The sequence below is a fragment of the Sapajus apella genome, unplaced genomic scaffold, assembly GCF_009761245.1.
Source record: "Sapajus apella isolate SASKATOON/1434 unplaced genomic scaffold, GSC_monkey_1.0 scaffold151, whole genome shotgun sequence".
Lineage (NCBI taxonomy): Eukaryota > Metazoa > Chordata > Mammalia > Primates > Cebidae > Sapajus > Sapajus apella.
The window spans coordinates 323439-346608 of NW_022437091.1; the positions used below are offsets into that span (position 1 = coordinate 323439).

Below are 23170 nucleotides of genomic sequence, written 5' to 3' on the forward strand. Positions count from 1 at the left end.
TTCCTTGATTCCAGACTTGGTCCTGAGCTTCAATTGATATAGACAGTTTCCTTCTCTTGTTACCTGTTTCTTATTTCTTCTTGTTACCTGTTCCTTCTCTTCTTACCTTATTCTTCTGCCCTCAGCCACATCATCAGTGGATTGGGGTTATTTTCCTGGTGGAATGACAAAAGTCTCCATTCTCAAAGAGTCTGAGTTCTCAACAGTCTTGCCTTTTAATTTGTTGCTATAGGTTTCCCTTAACTTTTACCATCGGGCATGAAAGTGCCAATAGGCACTACTTAAAAAATGCCCTGGGATTCAGATGTAGCTCTCTCTATACCTGTTGTATAGCAACATCTCAATTCCCCTTAGTAATTGGTATCAATAACTCCAGCCAGTAATCTCTTTTCCTACTTGTTTGTTCAGAGGCATACATAGGACAAAATGGCCACAAAGCAGTGCCATCTTTCAGTGCAATTGAACCATTTCGTTTGGTGTCCTGGTAGACATATTCTTCCTTGAGAGAATAAGACCTTCGAATGAACACAGCTCAAAGTCACAAAGATGGAGGCAAAAATTCTGCCAAAGGGCTACTGGTAATAGGAGTGAGAGAATCCATTCTCAGGACCACTTCCTTGATGTCTGATCCATGCATTCTGGCTATAAGGGGGACAACACCATATAATGGTTTTCGATGTAAACCAGATACTGCATCTTGTAAGATAGAACCCTATCTTTTCAGGGCGTCTTCAAACTAGTGCCACAGCTCAATCAATAAGCCATTCCATATTTCAACAGGCCAACCACTTGTGCATTGCAAGATAAGTGATAAGACTATATGATTCCATAAGCATGTACAATTTTGCAGTAAAATTAGTTCCTCCATCAGAATAAATACTGTGAGGATTATTCTGATGGTGAGTTAGGCATTCTGTAAGTTTATGAAGAAGGGGTCAGCAGAGGCATAACATACAAGGAAGACAAATTCATATGCAAGTGTATGTGTCTATTTCAGTGAGGACATATCTCAGCCATCTCTATGATAGAAGAGCAATCAACAGGTGTCTGGCTGGTTCCCTAGGGCATGACATGATTCGAGGAGCTCAGTATTAGTCTCTGCGGTTTACGGATTAGGCACTCAACAGTAGCATTAGCTAAGTTAGCCTTAATAAGGAGAAATCCATGCTTTTGAGCTCAAGCATAACATCCATCCCTGCCAGCAGGGCCACTTTTTTCATGTGACCATTGAGCAAGCACTGGGATGGCTGGGGAGAATGTTGACACATCAATGAAGGGCATCATTGTGTCCATTATAATAGTTTCTACTGCATTTGTTTTCCCTTGGTCAGTATTCACATTGAGCAAAATTATCTTGAGAGTCTTTGCTCATTCTGAGAGGTCCATTAGGATACCTCTTTCCTAAATTCCCTTGTCATCCATCTTTTAAGCCTATTCCTTCTAGGTCTCTTGCCATCTGACTAAACCATCAGCAACTCCCCATGAATCAGTGTAGATCAGCACCTCTGGCCATCTTTCACCAGGTAATTTGGACAACCAAAATGTACCACTAGAAGGAGTATGGAACTCCCTAGGAGGATACAGCATGGATTACAGAAAACGAGACAATAAGAGAAGTTGGTGTCAAAGGAATCTGAGCCACCTACTCACGGAGCTAACTTGCACCTTATGGATCTGCCTCAATGTGGTCTCTTATGTACAATTTCCACTTGATGATCGATTGCTTCTGGGCATGCCCAATATTACAGCTGATTAGATCAGACAACACTTGGTTCTTGGTCATCTATTTTTCCTAAATGAGACATTCAGACTTCACCAAGGTAAACTAGCAAGACAGAAACTGTTTTTTAAAGGAGAATAGTTATTTATAGAAAAGGGAAACTATGTCCCCCAACTACTAGAGGACTATGCTGTGATTCTCCTATTGGTGTTTCCCAGAGTCTTCATAGAGCATTCTTACTTTCCATGGAAACTTTGAATATCATTGTTGGATTTGCTGAATCATAAGAGCAATGTGGTGAAATGGATTGTACTGAAACCTGAAATTGTAGAGCCTCCTGTTGCTCTGGTGTCCACTGAAAACTGGTGGCTTTATAGATGACTCTGTAAATAGGCCAAAGTAGTATACCCCCATGTGGTATTGATTGCCTCCAAATTCAAAATAGCCAATCAAATATGTGCCTCTTTTTCTGTGGTAGGTGGTGTGGGGTGCAGCTACATGTCTTCCACCTTGGAAGAGATGTCTCAATGTTCTCTGGGCTGTTGAACCTCTAGAAACTTCACTGAAGTGCCAAGTCCTGAATTTTTGTGGGGTTTATCATTAAAGGTATTGATCTTCGACTTCCAGCTCAAGAGCCTCTTATATTTTAAGCATGTCATGACTTCTGGAGCTACTCGCCCCCTCCCTAACAACCCTGCAATATGTTCTGGTAACCATCACACTATATTAAAACTTTATCTTATCTCCTCTTCCTATTGAGCACAATGTTCCAGAGAAGAGCCATTATGTTATCTCTGGCTTTTACCTGACCTTCTAACACAGTATGGAGCACACAATATGTACAATGTAAAGGAATGCTAAATAAATTCATTCAGACAAATATAAAAATTAGCAATCCTCTCCTATGAGCATGTGAGTCGATCTCCACTAATGTGATTTCACTAGTTTCTTCAGGGAACCATGTCAAACCGATTAATATAAGCAAACAGTATGTTCATCTGGGCAAACAGATGCCTAATAAGAGTTTGCTTAGTTGGAAAAATAGCTTGCTTATGAAGACAATAGTAGTATTATCAGTAAAACCCACCTCAAGACTTTTGGTACATCCTTCTGCCAATCCTAAACTTATATATCGTGAACTTTGCCCACTCCAAACTGGTTCTCAGCTTTGAAATACCTACCTTAAACTGCTTGAGAACAAACAACACCCTGTGAATATTGCTCCATAACTTACTTATTTGAGAAATTTCTAATGTAAAATATAAAAGTTAAAAAATGGAGAAAATATTTGAGAACTAGAGCTAGACAGTGAGTTCTTAGACATGAACCCAAAAGTTCTTTTATTGAAGGCCAATTTATCAATTTTTTCTTAAAAATTTTTTTTTTCTATAAAAGAAAAAGTTGATAAATTGGTCTTCAATAAAATAAAACCTTTGGCATGGTGGAAGGACATTGTTAATAGAATAAAAGGCAACCTATAGACAGAGAGAAATGTTTATAAATCACACACTAGACAGAGGTCTTATGTCTAGGATAAATAAAGAGCACTCAAATCTCACTGTCAAAAACAAACAAACAATCCAATTAGAAATAGTATAGATAGTTCACCAAAGTAGAAATATGGGTGAAAAATAAGCAAATAAAAAATGTTCAATATCATTCTTCATTAGCAAAATGAAAATGAAAATCATAATGAGATATCACTATAAACATATTAGAACAGCTAAAATACAAAACAGTAATAATACTAAATGTTGGTGAGTATGTAGAGAAATGGAAACTTTTATACATTGCTGGTGGGATTGTAAAGTAGTATAGCCATTCTGGAAAACAATTTGGGAGTTTTTTATAAAACTAAACATGCACTTATCATATGATCACACCATTGTGCATTGAACATCTATCCCAATAACATTCACATAAAGTCTTATACAACATTCGCGGTAGCTTTATTCATAACTGACAAAAACTGGAATCAACCTAAATATTTTTCAATGGGGGAATGGTTAAGTAAACTACAGTAATTCATACCATGGAATAATATGAAACAAAATAAACAAACTATTGATACATGGAACAACCTGTATGGGTCAATTCCCAAAGATTACATACAGTTTGATTCCATATATATAACGTTATAAAAAATAACAGAACTATAAGAGATGGCTGCTGGAGGACAGAGATTGGGGATGACAGGGTGTTTGTGCAGATAGAGGGTTAGGATGAGAGAAATCTGTGTTGGTGGTTATATGAGATACAATCAAGAACCACACACATGTATGCATGGACACACACAGAGAACAGCACAAAAATGGTGAAAATGGAATAATATCTGTAGTTTAGTTAGTGGTATTTGAACAATGTCAGTTCCCTGGTATTTATATTGCATTTCAGTTAGATAAGATGCCACCACTGGAAGAAGCTATGTGAAGAGTACATAGGGTTCTATAAACTATTTTGTCAACTGCTTATGGATTTATAATAATTGCAAAACAAATACAGTACTATAGTTTCAAAAGTTGCATTGTTTACTATCACCACCAATCTTATCAGCAAAACCACTAAGAACTGACAAGGTGTCAAGCCCAGGGTAGTGGATGCAAATTTTCCAAAATTCTAATTTTCCTTTGGAGGCTCAAATGTTATTATTGGCAACAATCACTATTAGTTGTTTTCCTTAAAATTGCAGGTTCACACTTTATCATTTGCAAGAACATATCTTCCAGCTACCCAAATCTGTTATTCTGTCCCTCATGCTTTCAAGTAAGAAAAAAAAAAAAGTTATATGAAAAAACAGCTAGTTTAGCTCACAACTCACACAATGCTCCAGTGCTTTCCTCTCCTGAGACACCACTGTGTTAGTACACCACAGATGAGCTTTATGCGTGTGTCCTATAACATCACACAGAATATTAAAAAGGTGTACTCTCAAGGGTCAAGATTTAATTTTAAAAATTAAATCTCATGTGAAGACACAAGAAGGCAACCATCTATGAGTCATGGAGAAAGGCCTCAAAAGAAACCAAATGCCAGCACTTTGACCTTGAACTTGTAGTCTCTAAAATCATGAGGAAATAAACGTTTGTTGTTTAAGTCATGCAATCTGTGATATTTTATTATGGGAGCCCCGGTAAACTAACACAGTACATTCATAACCAGCCTACTGAGGAGATTGATGTGGGCACATGGCTTGGGCTCCAACAATTGGATAGACTTATGAAAAAAAAAAAAAGGGAAAATGTAAATTTCCTTTTTGAGAGTGGTGGTAATTGCAACGAGATGGAGATGAGAGTTTACAGAGCTGGAAGGCAGTGGAATTGTAGCTGCATACATTGTCCTTCATGAACAGTCTTGAAGAAACTACATGTAGTATCTGGAGCTCAGGAGAGGAGACAGCGGGATATTCAGAGAAGTGGTTCTCTGGAGTGATTTTCTGTATTGCTGCTGACTATTGAGTTCGGTTCCGAAGCAAATCCAATATTCATTAATTTATTCCTTTTCTACTTAGTTCAGGCAGGTCTATTTCTGTTGCTCACCAATGAAAACCCTGACTTGTATAAAATCTCATTCCAGGGAAAATTTTTTAAAAGGAAGCTCATAGATACATGATCAGAGGTTATAGTAACAACAGGGAATTTAACAGTGCTTCTCAGAGGTAGTCTGCAAATACTGGGCACTAACCTTGTTTCGTAGTTGTGTTCTTACCTGAATTGAATTGTATCTGTTCCTATTCTAAGTTAGAACCAGAATTCAGTAGAGGCAGAGACTGGATTAGCTTTGTAATTTCCTCTGAGTCAGCTCTGAACACACATGGCTGATCCAGAGCACATTCTAGCAGTAGGATGATGTTGCCATCACAAGATGGCAGTGCCTCCCTCTCCTCAGACTAACTTGGCTTTACATCAGCCTGTCTGTGTTGAAAGCAAAGGACTGAGCTTGCCTCTAACTGGCTAGGCAGGAACCTGAGACTAGGGGACAGGTGGACCAGAGACACACCCAGTAAAGAGAGCTTTCTCTTGACTGAGGAGCCTGGCTCCTTTTCAGGTCTTCTGTGATTTCAATAAGGAAGAAGAATGGAGCCTCTCCTGGGAGTGTCTTTGGTGATTCTGTGGCTTCAACTGGCCGGTGAGTTGGGGTTTTTGGTGATGGGCACGGCAAGTCTGAAGTTTAGAGCTGACAGGACTGAGGGGTAAAATGTTTTTTTTTAATTTGGAAATGTAATTTGAAAATGCCATGACTGACTCCTGGACCCTGACCTGTGTTTCTTCCTAGGGGTGAACAGTCAGCAAGGAGAAGAGGAACCTCAGACCTTGAGCATCCAGGAGGGTGAAAATGCCATCATGAACTGCAGTTACAAAACTAGTATACGCAGTTTACAGTGGTATAGACAAGATTCAAATAGAGGCCTTACCCAACTAATTTTAATACTTTCAAATGAAAGAGAGAAATATAGTGGAAGATTAAGATTCATGCTTGACACTTCCATGAAAAGCAGTTCCTTGTTCATCGCGGCTGCCCAGGCAGCGGACACTGCTGCTTACTTCTGTGCTACGGAAGCACAGTGTTCACCAGGAGCCTGCAGCCTCTACGCAAACCCTGCCAAAGCAGCTTCTTAGAAGCCCTAACAGTGGGTAGAGTTGGTGGTTATGTCTTTCAGTGAAGAAGAATCTACAAACAGCTGGCAAAGTGTAAGGGGAACCCTTTCAAATTCATGACTTTTTAAAAAGCATCTTGGACTAGGGGAAAAGGCATGAAAGTTGGAATGGGAAATGGAAGTGCCAGGCTTCGTTCTGCTGATCCTGGCTATGTAGCGACCTGGTCAGTGTAGCAGCCTTCAATTTCCTCACTTGAAATGAAGAATTTAGATCAATGATCCCAAAATATTACCTAAGCCCTAATTTTATTAGGGAAAAAAACCAATCACTGGGCACTTGTGAAAGAGGAGGAAGGCTGCTCAGTTTTAGAAGGTCACATTTGTGCTATGTGCAGCCCTCCCAAGACGTCAGTGGGTCTTTGAGATGCATGAGATGGTTCTTACATTTCTCTAATTCTTGTATAAGAAGCAGTAGATTCATTAAGCATTAGATTTGGAAGGTGTCCTAGGACTCTCAACCAAGCTTTTCATTTTAGAGCTGAGGAGAGACACCATTGCATAATAAGAGAGACAAAGATCTGAATTTTCAGAGTGATATTGACAAATATCTGGATCTGATTTCACCATTTATTAGTTGTATGATTCCCAAGCTTCAATGTCTCTATTAGGTAAAATGGGAGTTTATAAGAAAGTAATAACTTTTTTCCATCCAAAGGAAAGGTAGGTGTTCACCACTGCCAGGTCCTAAAATGCTGTGTTTTGAAAGCAGGCATTTCTAGTATCAAATACATAACAGTTTTTCAGCCATTTATTCTTGCTTCTACTGAGAAATAAATGCTGACTCTAGTTTATTCTTGACACAGCTTTGATACTACCGAAAGTGTGTTTGTAGAGAAAATTAGAGCATTTGCATTTAGGAGCATGCTTTGGTGAGAAAAGTGGGGGAGCACAGGGAAAGGTTGTATAGGACAGTGGTTCCCACAAGTCAGACCTTGATCCATCAATATCAGCTATACCAGAATCACTAGAGCATCTTAGAAGATCTGGACTATTAGGCTCAATTCTGGCTCACTCAATCAGTCTCTGATAAAGTCATGAATTTCAATTTTAATGAATGTCTTCAATACAGTATATGTAAGAGATTGGCTCAGATTCACATTTTAAAAACCCAAACAGTAATGTTTTTAACAAGATTGAGGTGTTTTTTTTCCCCCCATACAAAGGAGCTTTGTAATATGCAGGGCTGGTGAAGTAGCTTCATCATGTTACAAAGGAACAAGGGTATTTCTAGCTTACTGTTTTTCACTCTTAATGTGTCACTCTTTCATTTATACTTTCAAGAGGCTGCCAGAGATTCTTCCACTTTATACATCTTCTAGACTGAAAGAAGGAGAAAGTCAAGGGCACAGGTACTTGCTGGCTGAGTCAGTCTTTTCCAGAAGCTCTGTCCAATGTCTTCTCCTTACACTCATTTACTAGTGTTATTCCACGTTCCCACCTCCTCCCATCTGCAAGGGAGGCAGGATATCAGGATTATTATCTAAGTATGTTTCCATTTACATCAAATGGGGGTTCTATTAGTAAAAAAATAGGCAACAATGAACATATTACAGACAATCAGAAGTTTCTGCCAGACCCTCAGTTTAGGGCATATTAGAACTCATACAATATTTTTTGGTTCATAGTTATTTTTGAATGACCATAGCCAATGTATTTCCAAGTTCTATTGTGTGTACCACCTATTAGGTTTTGCAGAAGACATCACAACCTCTATAGCCTAATTGACCTCCATACCCTAATTTAAAATCCTCCCTAATCCCTTGCTCCTCTGCCCCCAGCACACTTGACAGACCCCATCACTTCTCAGTATAGTCCTTTGTACATGGTGAGGGTGACTCTTTTAGAGTGCAAATTTGACCATGTCAACCACCTGGGTCCTCATTTGTTCTTAGAGTAGAAAAAAATGGCTTCATGTGATTTACAAAACCCTGCATAATTTAGGGTTTTAAGGCCTCTCCAGTCTCTTTCCACAATATGGTCCTAATTTATTTTTTTCTTCAATACTGGTCCTATCTACGTTTCTTGAAAGCACTTTGTTCGTTTTATATAACCCCCTCAAAGTGATTTTGGGATACTTTCTTACTCTTTAAAAAATTTCTTTCTCAGTATCATATTACACCTATTTTGAAAGTGACCACATAATTGGAAGTAAATCACTCTTCAGCATTTGCATAGCGTTTCACAGACTTAAATGAAATATTGGTTGGCTATTTGTTATTTTCTTCCCTTATTCCTTCCTGTCTCTACTGTTAAACACAACTATCGGCATAAAAGAGGGTTTTAATACCTATTTTTAGATTGCATTCCAGCCTGGGCAATAGAGAAAGACTCCTGTTCTCTCTTCCCCTTTCTCTTTCTTTAAAAAAAAAAAAAATCTTTTTTCTTCTGTTGACAGTAAAACCCAGTGAATTCCTACTTCTTCTTGTGCATGTGCTCAAGAGTCAGTAACAGAAGAAAGCTCAATATGCTCTCTTAGAATCGTGGACCTCTGCCTTAAGTGTGCGTTTTCTCCTCTTATTTCTTTATTTAATTAATAACTGCCTCTATTATTACTCTATGTGCTCCTTAAGGGCAGGGACCATTATCTGTGGTGCTCAGCCTTGAATCCATCATACCAAGGCATCGTAAGCACTAAGATAATCAATTTCCCTCTTCTTCCTTTCTATTAATTTATTTAATATACCACCTTTATTTTAAGCCTCATCAAAGAGTTATAATAATGTTGTAGTGAAAGAAAATAGAGCTGAGTTTTTCAAACTGCAATCCATGGATATTTGGAATTGTGTGAACAAATTGTTGGTGTATAATCGGGGTCAGAAAACTATGGCCCAGCATTCAAAACAAGCTGCCACCTGTTTTTGTAAAGTTTTATTGCAAAATAGCCACGCGCATCTGTTTACACTCTGCTTATGATGGCTTCCTTGCTATAACAGCAGAGTTTAGTACTTGCAAAAGAGAGTGTATGATTTCAAAGCCTAAAATATATATTATTTGCCCTTTTATAGAGAAAAGTTCACTAATCCCTGAGGTATAGAAATTCAATGAGAATTTTTAGATTTGCAATTTTCTGTGTGATTAGGACAAAATAAAATAAAAAAGGTATATTTCTAATTATCTAGATAACTAATAGAATAGCCCCCTTGATTTTGATGATTTATGTCATTTTTACCAAATTAAGGGCAAGAGGGATAATTATAGTTTACAAATGAAGACATTGCAGCTGCTTAAATGGTGAAAAGTTTTTAGAAAATTTTGGTTATGATATAGCACACAGCACATAGTGCTACAGATATGGCACATAGTACTATAGGTAGGCCACGCTCCCAAGAACCTGCAATGAAAGAGGATGTATTGCAAATATTCACTGTTTGTATGTATCAATATGTAATTCAATAGACATAAAAGTAGCAGTAAATACAAAACATATTTTTTTTCAGTGCTGAATTCTTGGGTGCTTCATTAAATAATAAAATTGTATAACGGTGACAAACATGAGTATTTCTGAATAGGAAAAGTGAAGAAAAAAATCCTTGTTATCACTACTCACAGTAACTCAGACAATAGTACATCAAGCTTCAAATAACTTTAATCAAGTCAGTTATTCAACTATACACATCCATAGCTTTATTTTAATAAGCCTATATTAACCCTTTAGTTTCAGTGAAAAATCAATTCTCACAATAATGTTTTAATTAGAATTTTATTGATTTTACATTTTGTTTGCATTTTTTTGTCTTATTTGATAATTGTATAAAACCTATGAGCTTAAAAAGTTGATACTAAATTTTATTGTTGGGAATACGAAAGCACCATAATATTAAAAAATAGTCAGTAAGACAGTGGCCCCTTATAAGAAGACCTGCACCTTACTTGATTTTGTAAAACACTGAATGTACCTGCTAGCAGGTCCTGGATCTCCTCCTAAATGGAGCCAGTCACACCAGGGACCTAAGACGCATCTTCCCGCAGACTGTCCTTCATCAAAGATAATTTTGTCCACCAGACACAGCCATTCATTCGTTTTTTTCCCACCAATTTTAAAGGTTTTCTTTTTTTTTTTTTTTAGCATTTCATATGAGCTAAAGGCCTGGAAAAAGGGTTGCTGATTCAATTCCGATTCAATTTCTGATCTCAGGAGCACCAAGTGCGGCTTGAGAAACGGGACAGAAATGACTCTGATATGGTGTGGTAAGGACAGAAAGTATGGTGGGAAAAACGGAGAGCACTAACTCAGCTCGGGAAATGGGAGACTGTTTTCACATGGAGGTGATGCACTGGTTTTCAAAGAATGAACAGGAGTCGTCCAAGTGAAGGGGAGTGGAGAGAGGGAAGGGCATTCTAAGCAGACGTGCTCACCCCCTGGTTTCGAGGGACCAGTGGGGAATATGCCGAGAAGAAATCTCACAATATATATATTTTTATATTCTCAGGATATCCTAAGATGCCTAAAACTAAATTACCACTTGGTGTGAACACATTAGATGCTGGGGTTGGGGAGATTTAAGGGAGTCATATTGCTCTATGTCTTAACGAAGGTAACAGAAATCACCCATCACCCACACGGCGAAGTCAGCAGAATGTTTGGTCCGCCTTCCTCGAGTCCCACCCTTCCCCTTGGACACCGTTTTCCCTCTATGTCTGCAGGTTAAGCCGCACTCCTGGGTGAAAATGAGCATCATTCCGAGACGCAGCACAGGCTTCAGCGACATAGAAGAGCCGCAAGAGGGCGCTGCTCCCTTCAGCTTGTGGTTTGACAAATTTCATGTTCCTGCGCACATCTCTTTGTTCCAGCCTGCGGCCTGATCTTGTCGAGCAGTTTGCCCTGTTAACACGTGAGTCAAGATTTTGTAGAAGATCCCACCAAAGGATCAAGCACATAAAGAAACATACCTCTTGGTTTGGGGTATCTCTCAACAAAACCTTCTACTTCTTCTCAGCCAGCCATGCTGTCCGCTTCCTGCTCAGGACTTGTGATCTTGTTGATATTCAGTGAGTAATGTTTACCCAGAACTTCTGAGATGTTCTATTCCTTAGCTTTAGGATGACCTTTCACCCCTTCCAAACTGGAATCTATGTCTCTTCTATTGCCAGTATAACGAAGCCTTTCCTTTTTTTTAAGGAAGGACCTATGGAGACTCGGTGACCCAGACAGAAGGTCCAGTCACCCTCCCTGAGGGGGCAGCTCTGACATTAAACTGCACTTATGAGAGCAGGTATACAGTTTTTCTATTCTGGTATGTCCAGTATCTAAACAAAGAGCCTCAGCTCTTCCTGAAAAGCTCAGAAAACCAGGAGATGGACAGCAGAGGTTTTCAGGCCAGTCATGTCAAGAGTGACAGTTCCTTCCACCTGGAGAAGCCCTCCGTGCAGCTGTCGGACTCCGCGGTGTACTACTGTGCTCTGAGAGGCACAGTGGGAGGGACTGCAGCGAGAGCCCAGCACAAAACCCCGGGGCCTGGGTGGGGCCTGGGTGTGAGCCGCTTTGGGAGGCAGCATTATTTTCCCTCTCTGGGGTTCTATGCTGGAGGCTTCCTCCAAGTATTCCAGCTCTGATTCTTCAGTGCCAAGGAATCATGGAGATCTTGGATTCCTCCCCACAGAGGAATTGGTGGGGGGGAACAGTCTAAAGCAGAACCTAAGCTCTGTTATCAGAGAAATGCCTCTGTCCTCAGCCCAGATGTCTCTTCTTCCCCGAGATGGCATACATTCCTGATAAGTGACATTAACTTTGCTACATGACAGTTCAGTTGGTCTGTAGTGAAATACTTCACAACCTGTTTATACAAACTCTAAGGGAAAACAGTTCGTGGACTAATGTGCCACCTTGAATCTACTCCCTTGTGTTTACAATTGAGACCAAGGTTGTTTGTCTTGCTGAGTTCCACCTGCAGAAACTCCATCTCCAGCGACTGCGGCATTGATCCTCTCTTCCCTTGACTTTTCCATCTCTTCTGGTTGCTTAGAAATTCTGCTACATGAGTAAGTTCTATGAGGAGAGTGTCCTGATGAGAGGTTTTACTTGTGTCATCGGCACTGTGGTTTCTGAACAGCCCAGTCAGTAAAGGCTGCGTCCATGGCATGTTGTGCCCACACTGCTTACACCCCTCCGCGCCGATCTTCCTGTTGGCCTGGCAGCTGTTTATTGTAACACTAAATCGTGACCTGGATTTCTGACTTGAGGATCTGTGTTATGAGAAATTCCGGATTTGGGACATGACTTTAACTGCAGGAACGAACGTATTATTTTTATCATTGCATTTATGCCCATGAACCTTTTAAAGTGCATCAAATTTAGCAGCCAAGAAAGACTGTTTATAAAAAGAGGAGAATGAACATGGACTCTTGTCCACTGGGACCCCCAAATGGATAAAATAATCTCATATTTCTCTACATCAAAGAGCACAAAACAGAAATGTGTCCCCCTCACTGAAACTCTTGGGATGTAGCTCACCGTGAGAAACTTTTCCTAATATTCTGAAGCTCTGTGAGCCTTGTTTGTCTTTTATGTATCCTGCATGATTCTGTGAGTTTTACACATAAAGATACAGGTTTTGAGGGGCCTGATGCTTCTTTGATTTCTGGGGCTCTCTTTAAGAAAAAGAAAATTAAATTATGAATATAAGTTTCTAGGTACTGGGGTAGAAAGAAGCCCTAAAATCAAAGCCTAATATGCTTCATGGTAAATCTGCATTTGGAGTTCCATAGAGATCATCTTCTTTAAGACTGAAATATTATGATAGTCTCAGTTTGTCCTGATAGTGGGAGGTTCCCTAACCCCCCGTCTGCTTTTCCACAGCAGCACTAGAATCGCTTTAGCCATCATTAATATGAGTATTTTCACCTCCATCATAAAAAAATAGCATTATTGGGATATAATTCACATACCTTAAACTGCATCTTTTAAGACTGTAATCCAGTGGTTTTAGAATATTCAGTTATCCAATCATTATTGTGATCTAATTCCAGAACATTTTTACCACCTCACAAAGAAACTCTGTGCCCACAAGCAGTCACCCCCATTATTTTCTTATCCTAATCACAAATTAAATAAAAATATAGATTTATGAAGAATTATAACCCAAAATTTTGATGAACCCAGTCTTATGTAAATATAGGACCTTTCATGAACCTTATCTAGAGGGATGAAACATCAGTCCTGATATTTAAGACTGCAAGGAGTTTCATGACTGTGATGCAAAGGACAAAGGCCAGTGGAGACTGAGCTCTGCTGGTATTTCAATAGGATTTCTATTGTTTTTGGTAATGCTCTGGTTACAAATTATATATTTTTGGGTTTTTCCCTATTCTAATCTCCACCATAATTAATGTGTGTGAATTGGACTAACAGGGGGATTTTCAGGAACACACATATTGAGTTATAACAGAAACTGCTGTATCTGAGCAGTGAGCAGAATTTTTGGAATTTATTTTTGTTTACACACAAAAAATATGCACGCAAATAAGCATGTATGTATTTTTCTCTGCTGTTACTTGACGTAGCAAACACTGAACAGATTTGGTGACTCAGGAGATATGATGTGAAATCATTTATTAACAATAAACTATTTCTTATATAACTTTTGCTGGATTCCGTGACTGGCAAAGTAGTAACAAAGATTGAGACAAAAGTTTTGCCTTCCTTCTAGAGAGTGAAAACTCTGTGTGGTTTTTGCACCTTGATTTTATCTAGAGAAAAAGATGTACGTAAGACCAAAAGGTGCATAACTACATCATCCAATGTATTCACTATGGTTCATAATAAATTGTAAGTCTCACATTTTCCATCAAAGATGAATTAACTAACCATAATTCAACTTTACCACTGTATATTTCTAGTCCAGTAAGTTATATTGAGACAAAATTGGAACTTAGGACGGTTTAGAATCTTCCATCTTACATAGGAAGCATGTGACATGGTACAGTCAAACTCATCATATATCTGCTAACTGTACTTCCTGTAAAAGGCAGAAGCATCACACAGCCCAGTAACTTTGCTAGTACCTCTTGAGTGCAAAGTGTAGAATTAAGATCTGGATTTGAGACCCAGCACGGAACATTTCACTTGGGAAGAGCTATGAACATGCTGACTGCTAGCCTGCTGAGGGCAGTCATAGCCTCCATCTGTCTTGGTAAGGATGACCACCAGCACAGGACTCAGCCCCATTAGCTTGGAAAGATGTGGAGAGAGGCAGATCTTTGTAGCCTAATGAGTCTTAGAAAGAAGGGGTAATGGGCAATGGAATCAGAGGACTAGGTCCTAAGCCACTTAATTCGTTTTACCCCCAGGGTTACAAATAAGGGATCAGTCTATTTTTTCCCCCTATTTTCTGCAGGATCCAGCATGGCCCAGAAAGTAACTCAAGCTCAGACTGAAATTTCCGTGGTGGAGAAGGAAGATGTGACCTTGGACTGTGTGTATGAAACCAGTGATACTACTTACTACTTATACTGGTACAAGCAACCACCAACTCGAGAAATGATTTTCCTTATTCGTCAGAGCTCTTTTAATGAGCAAAATGAAATCAATGGTCGGTATTCTTGTAACTTCCAGAGATCCACCAGTTCCTTCAACCTCACCATCACAGCCTCACAAGTCATTGACTCAGCAGTGTATTTCTGTGCTCTGAGTGAGGCCACAATGAGATGGGTGCCTGTGGGAGCCCTACAAAAACCTCAACAAGAGATAGGGCCCCTGGGGAGAGACTCCATCACACACAGGAAGAAGCAAGGAGGGGCTGTTCAGCACAGGTGGTTTGGCAAGGAAACCTGAGTTCAATTCACGTCCAATGTCTAGATATATCATTTATTAGAAGCATGTGTATCTTCCATTCTTTAGAATAGAGACAGAATATATAGTTCATATTTTTATATCACACATAGAATTATGCAACAAAAGGTGCAATAACAATGTATTCATCTTGTGTTGCTTTTGTTAAGGGTGGAAAATTATCCAATTATCTTCAGACTAAATGGATGATTCCGTTGATAAGCTGTTAAGTTTCCAGAATCATTCATACATTTATGCATTAATTGTTATTTAGAATTCTTTAATCTAAATATCTGTAATATAAAGTTATATAAATATCTGTCATTGATTTTTCTTAAGAATGGTGTCATTACTCAATGAGGTAGAAAAATTAAATTTAGATTTCTTTCCATAATCATACCAGCAACCTCTTGTACATCAGAATAGATGTGAAATGTTCCTCAAATTTCCTTTCTCTGGCTTCTCTTTTTGTGACTTGATTATGATTTTTTAAAAGTATCTAAATATTTTGCCCTCATTTAGAGGCTGCCTACAAAGACAGCTGTTTAAGGTGGGAACTTGTCCTAACCTATTGAATATCTTGCCTTCACCCTTTCTCCTTTGAGTTCTGGTCAGTTTGAAGCTGAGAAGTAGTTAGGGCCAGAACTACAGCTGCCATGGCAACCAGAGCCCAGATGGCATGTCCAGTGCCTACTTCCTGTCCAAACATATATTTTTCCCTGGCTGTTACAACAGGTGTTCAGGAACAAGGATTTTCATTTCTTTTGCTCCACACAAGTTTTTATAAACCTGAGTTTTCAACATTAAAAGAAGACAGACATCAGATTAAAAACTGGATTTCTACCTTACCTATAAACATGGGAAGATCTGGGAACATTACACTCCCTATGGTAAAGATAAAAAGTTCTGTTTAGACACATAATGGCTTTGATGTATATATATTTTATTTTTAACATTTATGCAAATTTACCATTCATTTTACGGTATGAATTCATTTAAAAGTAAAAATTTAAATTATTAGTTACAAGACATAAACTAATCTTCAAGACCACCTGTTTTTCCCTCATGATTTTCTGTATCACATGTGTATTCCAGCTTGAGAAACATTAAGTATAGTTTATTCTTAATTGAGAAGGTATTTGTAGCTATAGTAAGCATTGGAGAACCATAGTTAGTAAGACAGACATGGTTCCTGCCTTTATGGAGGTCATGTTCTAGGGGGCTATATCCAATATAGAATGGTAGGCAGAGGGAACTAAAGTTTTATACAAACAATCTATGTGATCTTAAGAAGGTTATAACTCCCCTCACCCTGTTCTCTCGTTTGTAAAACGTAGAGATTTAATTAGGCAGTTGCTATTGAATAATCCTTTCCAAAAATTTACTAGCCTCACAAGAGCACACAGTCCACTGCCTTTTTGAATTTCTAATACTTATGAGCTAACCCTCTTTTTTGGGGGAAAGAACATTAGTTGTTATAGATGTATCTATACTGTTCCACATATTGCATGATAATGTAATGGTAGGAGAGGAGAGTGGCTTGGGATGTCACCTGCTTTCCATATACAGAAACTACTATTCTGTGTATCCAGGCAGCAGAGGAAGAGGGAGAGGAAGAGGGGGAGGGGGAGAAAAGAAAGAAGTATGAGAAGGAGGAGGAGGAAGGGGAGAGGAGGAGGAAGAATGAGGGGCAGAGAAGGGGGGAGGGACAGAATAGGTACTAATTCAAAAGCAAATATTTGTATTTGAATTTGAAGTTATTGTTTCTTTTACAAGGCATTAGATACACTTTCTTTCCTCAGCTTGAGAGAATGAGAAAAATGAGAGATTCCCATTTGACAAGCATGTGGTCACGCTGAACTTGGACTAGCTGACTGAAACTCCAGAGGACACAGCTCCTCCTGTTAAGTTCTAAGGCAGGTTGAGAGACATATTTTCTAGTAATTCCAGTTGTCCCTTGTAAAGTTAATATAATTCATCTGTTCCTAAAGGAACTAAGAGCATTGTAACTGGGAGAGGTTGGTTCAATATTAGAGCTCTCTAGAGCTGAGTAGCAAATGCAAATGCTCATAGGTGCCTAGAGTAGAATGAAATGAGTGTGGTTGTCCAAGTGTATTAAACAGGTACGCCTGATAATGTGCCGTTAGGCACGGGGTCTTGGCATCAGAGGATAAACAAAAATGATGCAGTAAACCTTATTCTTCTTCTAAGTAGAGTGGGTGTCCTGAAAGGTTATCCAGAGATTGAAGCTTTGTCATTTTGCCCTAGTCCTAAGTCAGGCTACAAGCTGTTAGATGTAGACAGGCCAATGCACAAGAGCTATAATACAGGAAGCCTCTTGATCAGGGGCTCGGGAGATGAAGCCATCAGAGCCTGCAGTACAGCTGAGGCTTATTTCAGCCTCTGTGAATAAAGTCAGTGATAATGACCATATTGCTAGGAAGTAGCCTCTACTTCTTCCTAATGATTCTCTTCAGGGAAGTTCTTCAGGTGTTCCCTGAAATTAGTCACCCTCATACCCCACATCTCAGAGCCTCTGATCTTGCATATGATGAATGTCTTCATTGAAGAACAGTTCCAGTATCCCTGGGCTAGAGTTTGACTGAGTTCAAATAGAGCACATTGCACACAACACAGAGCTGGTCAAGCTAATGAGCTGTCCAGGGTCCTTAATCACTTGGCTCACACAGCTGCTGTTCTGGATCTGATCCATTGTCATAAGCATTTTTTTTTTTAAATAAAAGAATGAAAGCAAATATTGAGCACATAATATGTGTGATACAATAATCACTGAACCTTACCTTTTCTCTCTTAACTACTCCTGCCTGACCCCTAATACAACCTACTTACTAGCTACATCCTCTGTGTGTTTGCCCTCATTTCTATCTTATTCCAGACAGTAAGATACAAGTTCAACAGCTTGGTGCTGCTCCAACCCCAAATGCTAGCATTACCACTGATTTTTTTCCACCTCATTTCATAACTAAAGTTTCCTTTTCTTTGGAAAAGAGGAAAGGTTCCCATTAGAATTGGATACCCTTGGGAGTGAACAGTAAATTGTCAAATGTGTACTGTCCCAGAAGTAGAGTAGAATTCTTAATGACATTAACATTATTCCACAACCTCCAGCCTCTTTTCAGAACTTCCAGAGGGAAAAAATTAGGTGGACTTGAAATAGTAACTTAATCTAATAGACTTCCCACAGAAGTGAAAAATAGCTTTGTTTTTGTTCGCTGTATTTAAAAAAATACTGCCCTCTAGATCCAATAGCCAATTTTTAGTAAGTACAAAGGACAGCAGAACATATTAAACCCATCACAAGTATACAGCGAGCAAAACTTATTGTATGAAAAACTCTGCAGGACAAACAGCCTGGGTTTCTTTTTCTTCCCACAATAATGTACAAAGAATGAGTGAGGGGATCTACAGATTAAAGGAGGCTTTAAAAACATATCAACCAGAACTGTGGCTCTCCCAGTGCCCCATGCTCACACCATGTAGAGGTGCAAGCAGGCGAAACCGCAGCATGCCAACTTGGAGCGGGACCAGGGTGAGCAGCAACTGAATCCAAAGTTCACAGATGTGGCCTGAATGGTGCCAGTGGTGGAGGCCCAGGATGCTCCAATGGATCACCAAGGGAATGATGGTGAAGCAAAAGAGGACAAAGCCACATAGTAAAACGGCTTCATCAGGAGGAGATGGAGACCTGTGAGAGATACTGTGCAGAGTTCTTTAGCATCTCTGAGTTCTTGGAACATAAGAAAAATTGCATTAAAAATCTCCCTGTCCGCATCAGGAGTGACAGTGAGAGGCCATGACAGCTCTCTGGAGCTGGACTAAGTGACCAGCCACTCAGTCCAAGTAGTAAGGATGGCCACAGGGAGAACAGTGGCAGCCCAGGGGACATAAAGGAGAAGCCAGGTATGGAGTCAGACAGAGATGGGCCTGCCACCCACACCTAAGGAAATAAGCTATTTATCCACAGGGAAAGTGGCCAACACTAATGTGCCCCTGCAGGCTCTCTGGGGCACCAAGGTGGCAGTGAATCAGTGGAGTGCCTATTTACAGCTGTCCCCCACCCCCCACCAGTACCCACCCTGCTGATAAGCCCCAGGCCCTATCAGAGAAGCTGCACATGGCTGATATATAACATAAAAGTGTATTCAGGGGACAGGCAGGGATGCTTTAATTCCCCTAGCTAGATAATTTAAGGTACATTTTCTCATTTCCCATATTTCCTAACAGACCAAAGAAGAAATGCTCTAAGATGTAATCAATATTCACATCAGCCTTCAAACCAATTTGGTTTCAGTCTTTCACACTATTGAAATAAACAACCCAGTGAAGTCCCACACAACAAGATAAAAGATAACAAAGAAATGGCATTTTCCCCTTGAGCAAATATACACCTAAAGATGACTTGTGAAGCAATAAATATAGGTTACGGAGATTTTCCCCTCTTACTCTAAGAGTATATAAACACTTTTAAAATATGCTTGAAATATTATTGATTGCTGAATTAATATATTTTGTAAGATAAGGTAATTATTGACACAGAAGATATTCTCATCCTGTATTTAGTTTAAATGCAAGCTGTCATGCAATTGAGAGGAGATTTATAACCTGCTCCAGGAAGCTAGGAGGTTTCATCCACCCCAAAGCACAGACACCTCCTCACTCTTCTGCTTGTTAACAGTAATATGGATGGCACTGTGTCTGGTCACGGATTTGTGTCAATGCTTAAACTGTTCCCATTGCACAGAATGCCCTTTCCTCATCTCCGCAGGCTAAACTGTCTCAACCTCCTATGACTGTACTTTCTGAAAGGAAGGTGGGTGAGAAAAGACATCTGTTTTGCTGGTTGATAGTCTAGAAGATGTGGCCTAGACACTGAATTATTGTCATTTCATAATTTATAAGAACAACTATTAAAATGCAGAGTGGTCCTGGATAACGTGTAGTCACCATTCTTATCTTACAAGTCCTAGCTGTCCTGTTGCAAACATACAATGTGTGTAATCTCTCCTTCTCCAAACTTCTCGATCACTCTTTAACCTTTGTTGCAACCTCTTGAAATGTTGCATTATCCTTCTGAAAATTCATATCTGTAACTATACCATGATCACAATGGTTGAAGTGAAAAAGACTACACTAAATATTGACAAGGACATGGAGCAACAGGAGTTTACATATTCGGCTGGAGGAATGTCCATTGGTATAATTTCAAAAAACATTTGGCAATATTTACTAAAGCTGAACATGCACATTTCCTGCGATGAAGAAATTCCATTTCTACCTATATTCCCAATAAAAAGTTAAATATATTCATTTGTAAAACGTGTACAAGAATAAGGACATGGCCGGGCACGGTGGCTCATGCCTGTAATCCCAGTACTTTGGGAGGCTGTGGGGGCAGATCACGAGTTCAGGAGATAGAGACCATACTGGCTAACATGGTGAAACTCTGTCTCTACTGAAAATACAAAAATTAGCCGGGTGTGGTGGCACACGCCTGTAATCCCAGCTACTCCAGAGGCTGAGGCAGATAATCACTTGAACCTGGGAGGTGGAGATTGCAGTGAGCCCACCACCGCACTCCAGCCTGGGCAACAGAGTGGGACTCTGCCAAAAAAAGAAAAAAAAATTAAGTTTTGTATATTTAGTAGAGACAGGGTTTCACCATAATACCTTAAAACTGGAAAACAACTCAGATATACATCAGCAGTTTCAAAGATAAATAAATTACGATAATGAAATACTATCCAGCAATGAGAATGAATAAATTTGCCATATGCTCAAGGCAGATTGAATCACAAAAATATTATTGAGTGAAAAATGCAAACAAAAGAAATTTATTAAAAAAGGCAAAACTAAGCTATGAAGTTGCAAGTCAGGAGACTGCGGGGAGGAGTGATCTTTACAGGGTGATAGTGACTGAGAAAGAGTACAAGGGAGGCTTCTGGATGTTGGCAATGCTGTTTCTCAGTTTGGGCGCTAGTTACATAGATGATTTCACTTCGTGAAAATTTACCAAGCTCTACATTTAAGTTTTGTGCACTTTTCTGAATCAATATTATACTTCAGAACTTTTAAAAAGAAATCTTATTCATCCCATTGACTAATTTTGACAATGCAGTTCTTATTCAATCCATCTTTATATCCCCATTGCCCTTCAGATTAGCCCTCATTTAAAACATACTTCATATTTGTTTTCTCAATAAAAGACTGAGCTACATGTTTAAAAAGATGCTTTGCTCCCAGGTTGTAGAATCTAATATGTTATTAGATGGATTTGAACTGCCCTGTGTAGCTTGGTAATTACTGCTCTGAGTTTAGACCTTTGGTATTGATATGGTTTTGCTCTGTGTCCCCAGCCAAATCTAATGTTGAATTGCAATTCCCAGTGTTGGAGGTGGGGTCTGGTGGGAGGTGACTGGATCATGGAGGCGGCTTCTAATGCTTTAGCACCATCCCCCTAGTGCTCTCTTGTGATAGAGTTCTCAAGAGATCTGATTGTTTGAAGGTGTGTGGCACCTCCCACTTTGCTCTCCCTCTCTCTCTCCCCCTTCTGCTGGCCTTGTGAAAATGTACCTGCTTCTCCTTTGCCTTCTGCCATGATTTCCTGAGTTTCCTGAGGCCTCCCCATCCAGGCTTCCAGTGTAGCCTACAGAATTGTGAGTCAATTAAACCTCTTTTCTTCATAATACCCAGTCTCAAGTAGTTCTTTATAGCAGTGTGAAAATGGACTAGTACAAGTATGTTACACCTGGTTTTCTGTAACAGGCTTTTAACTGGCGTCCCTCCTTCCAGCACTTTTTCCCCAAAATGCATTCCCTTACCCCACAAATGACTTATTCTTTTAAGAAACACAGCATCAATCACATCAGTCCTCTGTTTAACAACCTTCAATAACTTATCTTTTTCCTGTAGAAGTAAGGTTAATTAAAACTCATGGTGTAGCTCTTCATGGCCTCTGCAGTAGTTATGAACTTCCTGCTTCATCAGATTAAGTCTAATTTGTGAATGAGGTTGGGAAACATTTACTATCCTCCATTAATAGCTCTGCCCATAGTCCTTTACTTTCATCATCACACCTGTCTGAATGCTTACCATCATTCTTCCTCCTGGTCCTAGAGACGATCTCAGACCATTATTATCTTGTGAAGAATTTTCTACTCACCCCAGCCCACAGTGATGTCTCCTTTCTGATAAATTACCCAAGAATTTTGTAAAAAAAAATCAATTTTTTCCAAAAAATATTTTTGTTTTTTGAAATATATTTGTATATATTTTATGTATATTTTAAAAACATAGTTCACTTAATTTTACAATGGACTTTCATAAGCATTATCTCATTCACTCTTTATAATAACATTGTGAACAAGGTAAGGTACAAAGAATTAATCTCCTTTTGTAGATTAAAACTGAGGTTCAGAGAAGTGAAGTGACCTAAACCAGTGTGCTCAGCCAAGGGCAATGCTCACTCTTTTCCCCCAAGCTCTCTATACCCAATTACGTGATTATGAGTATATACATTATCTCCCCCAATATACATTTTTTTGTAAATGTGCTTATACTTTTGTTTTTTTCACAATACTGGACAAGACATTTATGGGCTCTGTACAGCTGAGTGATTTTATTTTAACATTGTTCCCACCAGGCTCAAGGACTGACATAGCTGTACCACTTCTGCTCTACGGGACTTCTGTAGCAAAAACCGAATTGTAGAAAGAAACAATCACTACCTCTCCAAAAAATCTGCTTTTGGAAGTAAGGAAGAGACAAGAAAAGGAGTTTTTTAAAGGTCAAAGTAGCCTTAATTTTACCTTTATATCCTAGGCTCCATACTGAAAAATTTCAAAGTATGCTGTCAGAGGTGATGGCAATGGACTTCAAGAACTACAAATGAATCACAATGAAATAAGTTTCAAAGTGATCAAATTCCAGAAACCACTCCTCTAATAATTCAGCTGGTAAGCAAAATGGAGAACTTTTTGATTTTGAAGCCCAGCTCAATAGAATTTAAAAT

At 39.2% G+C, this 23170-nt stretch overlaps 2 gene segments (V, D, J or C); both read left to right on the forward strand.

The window, feature by feature from the left end:
* LOC116541450 overlaps positions 1-23170 on the forward strand; it is a 544521-nt gene that overhangs the window by 36928 nt on the left and 484423 nt on the right.
* Positions 11928-15531, forward strand: LOC116541455. The segment is given in 2 exon segments: positions 11928-14503; positions 14708-15531. Coding segments are annotated over 2 exon segments (492 nt in total).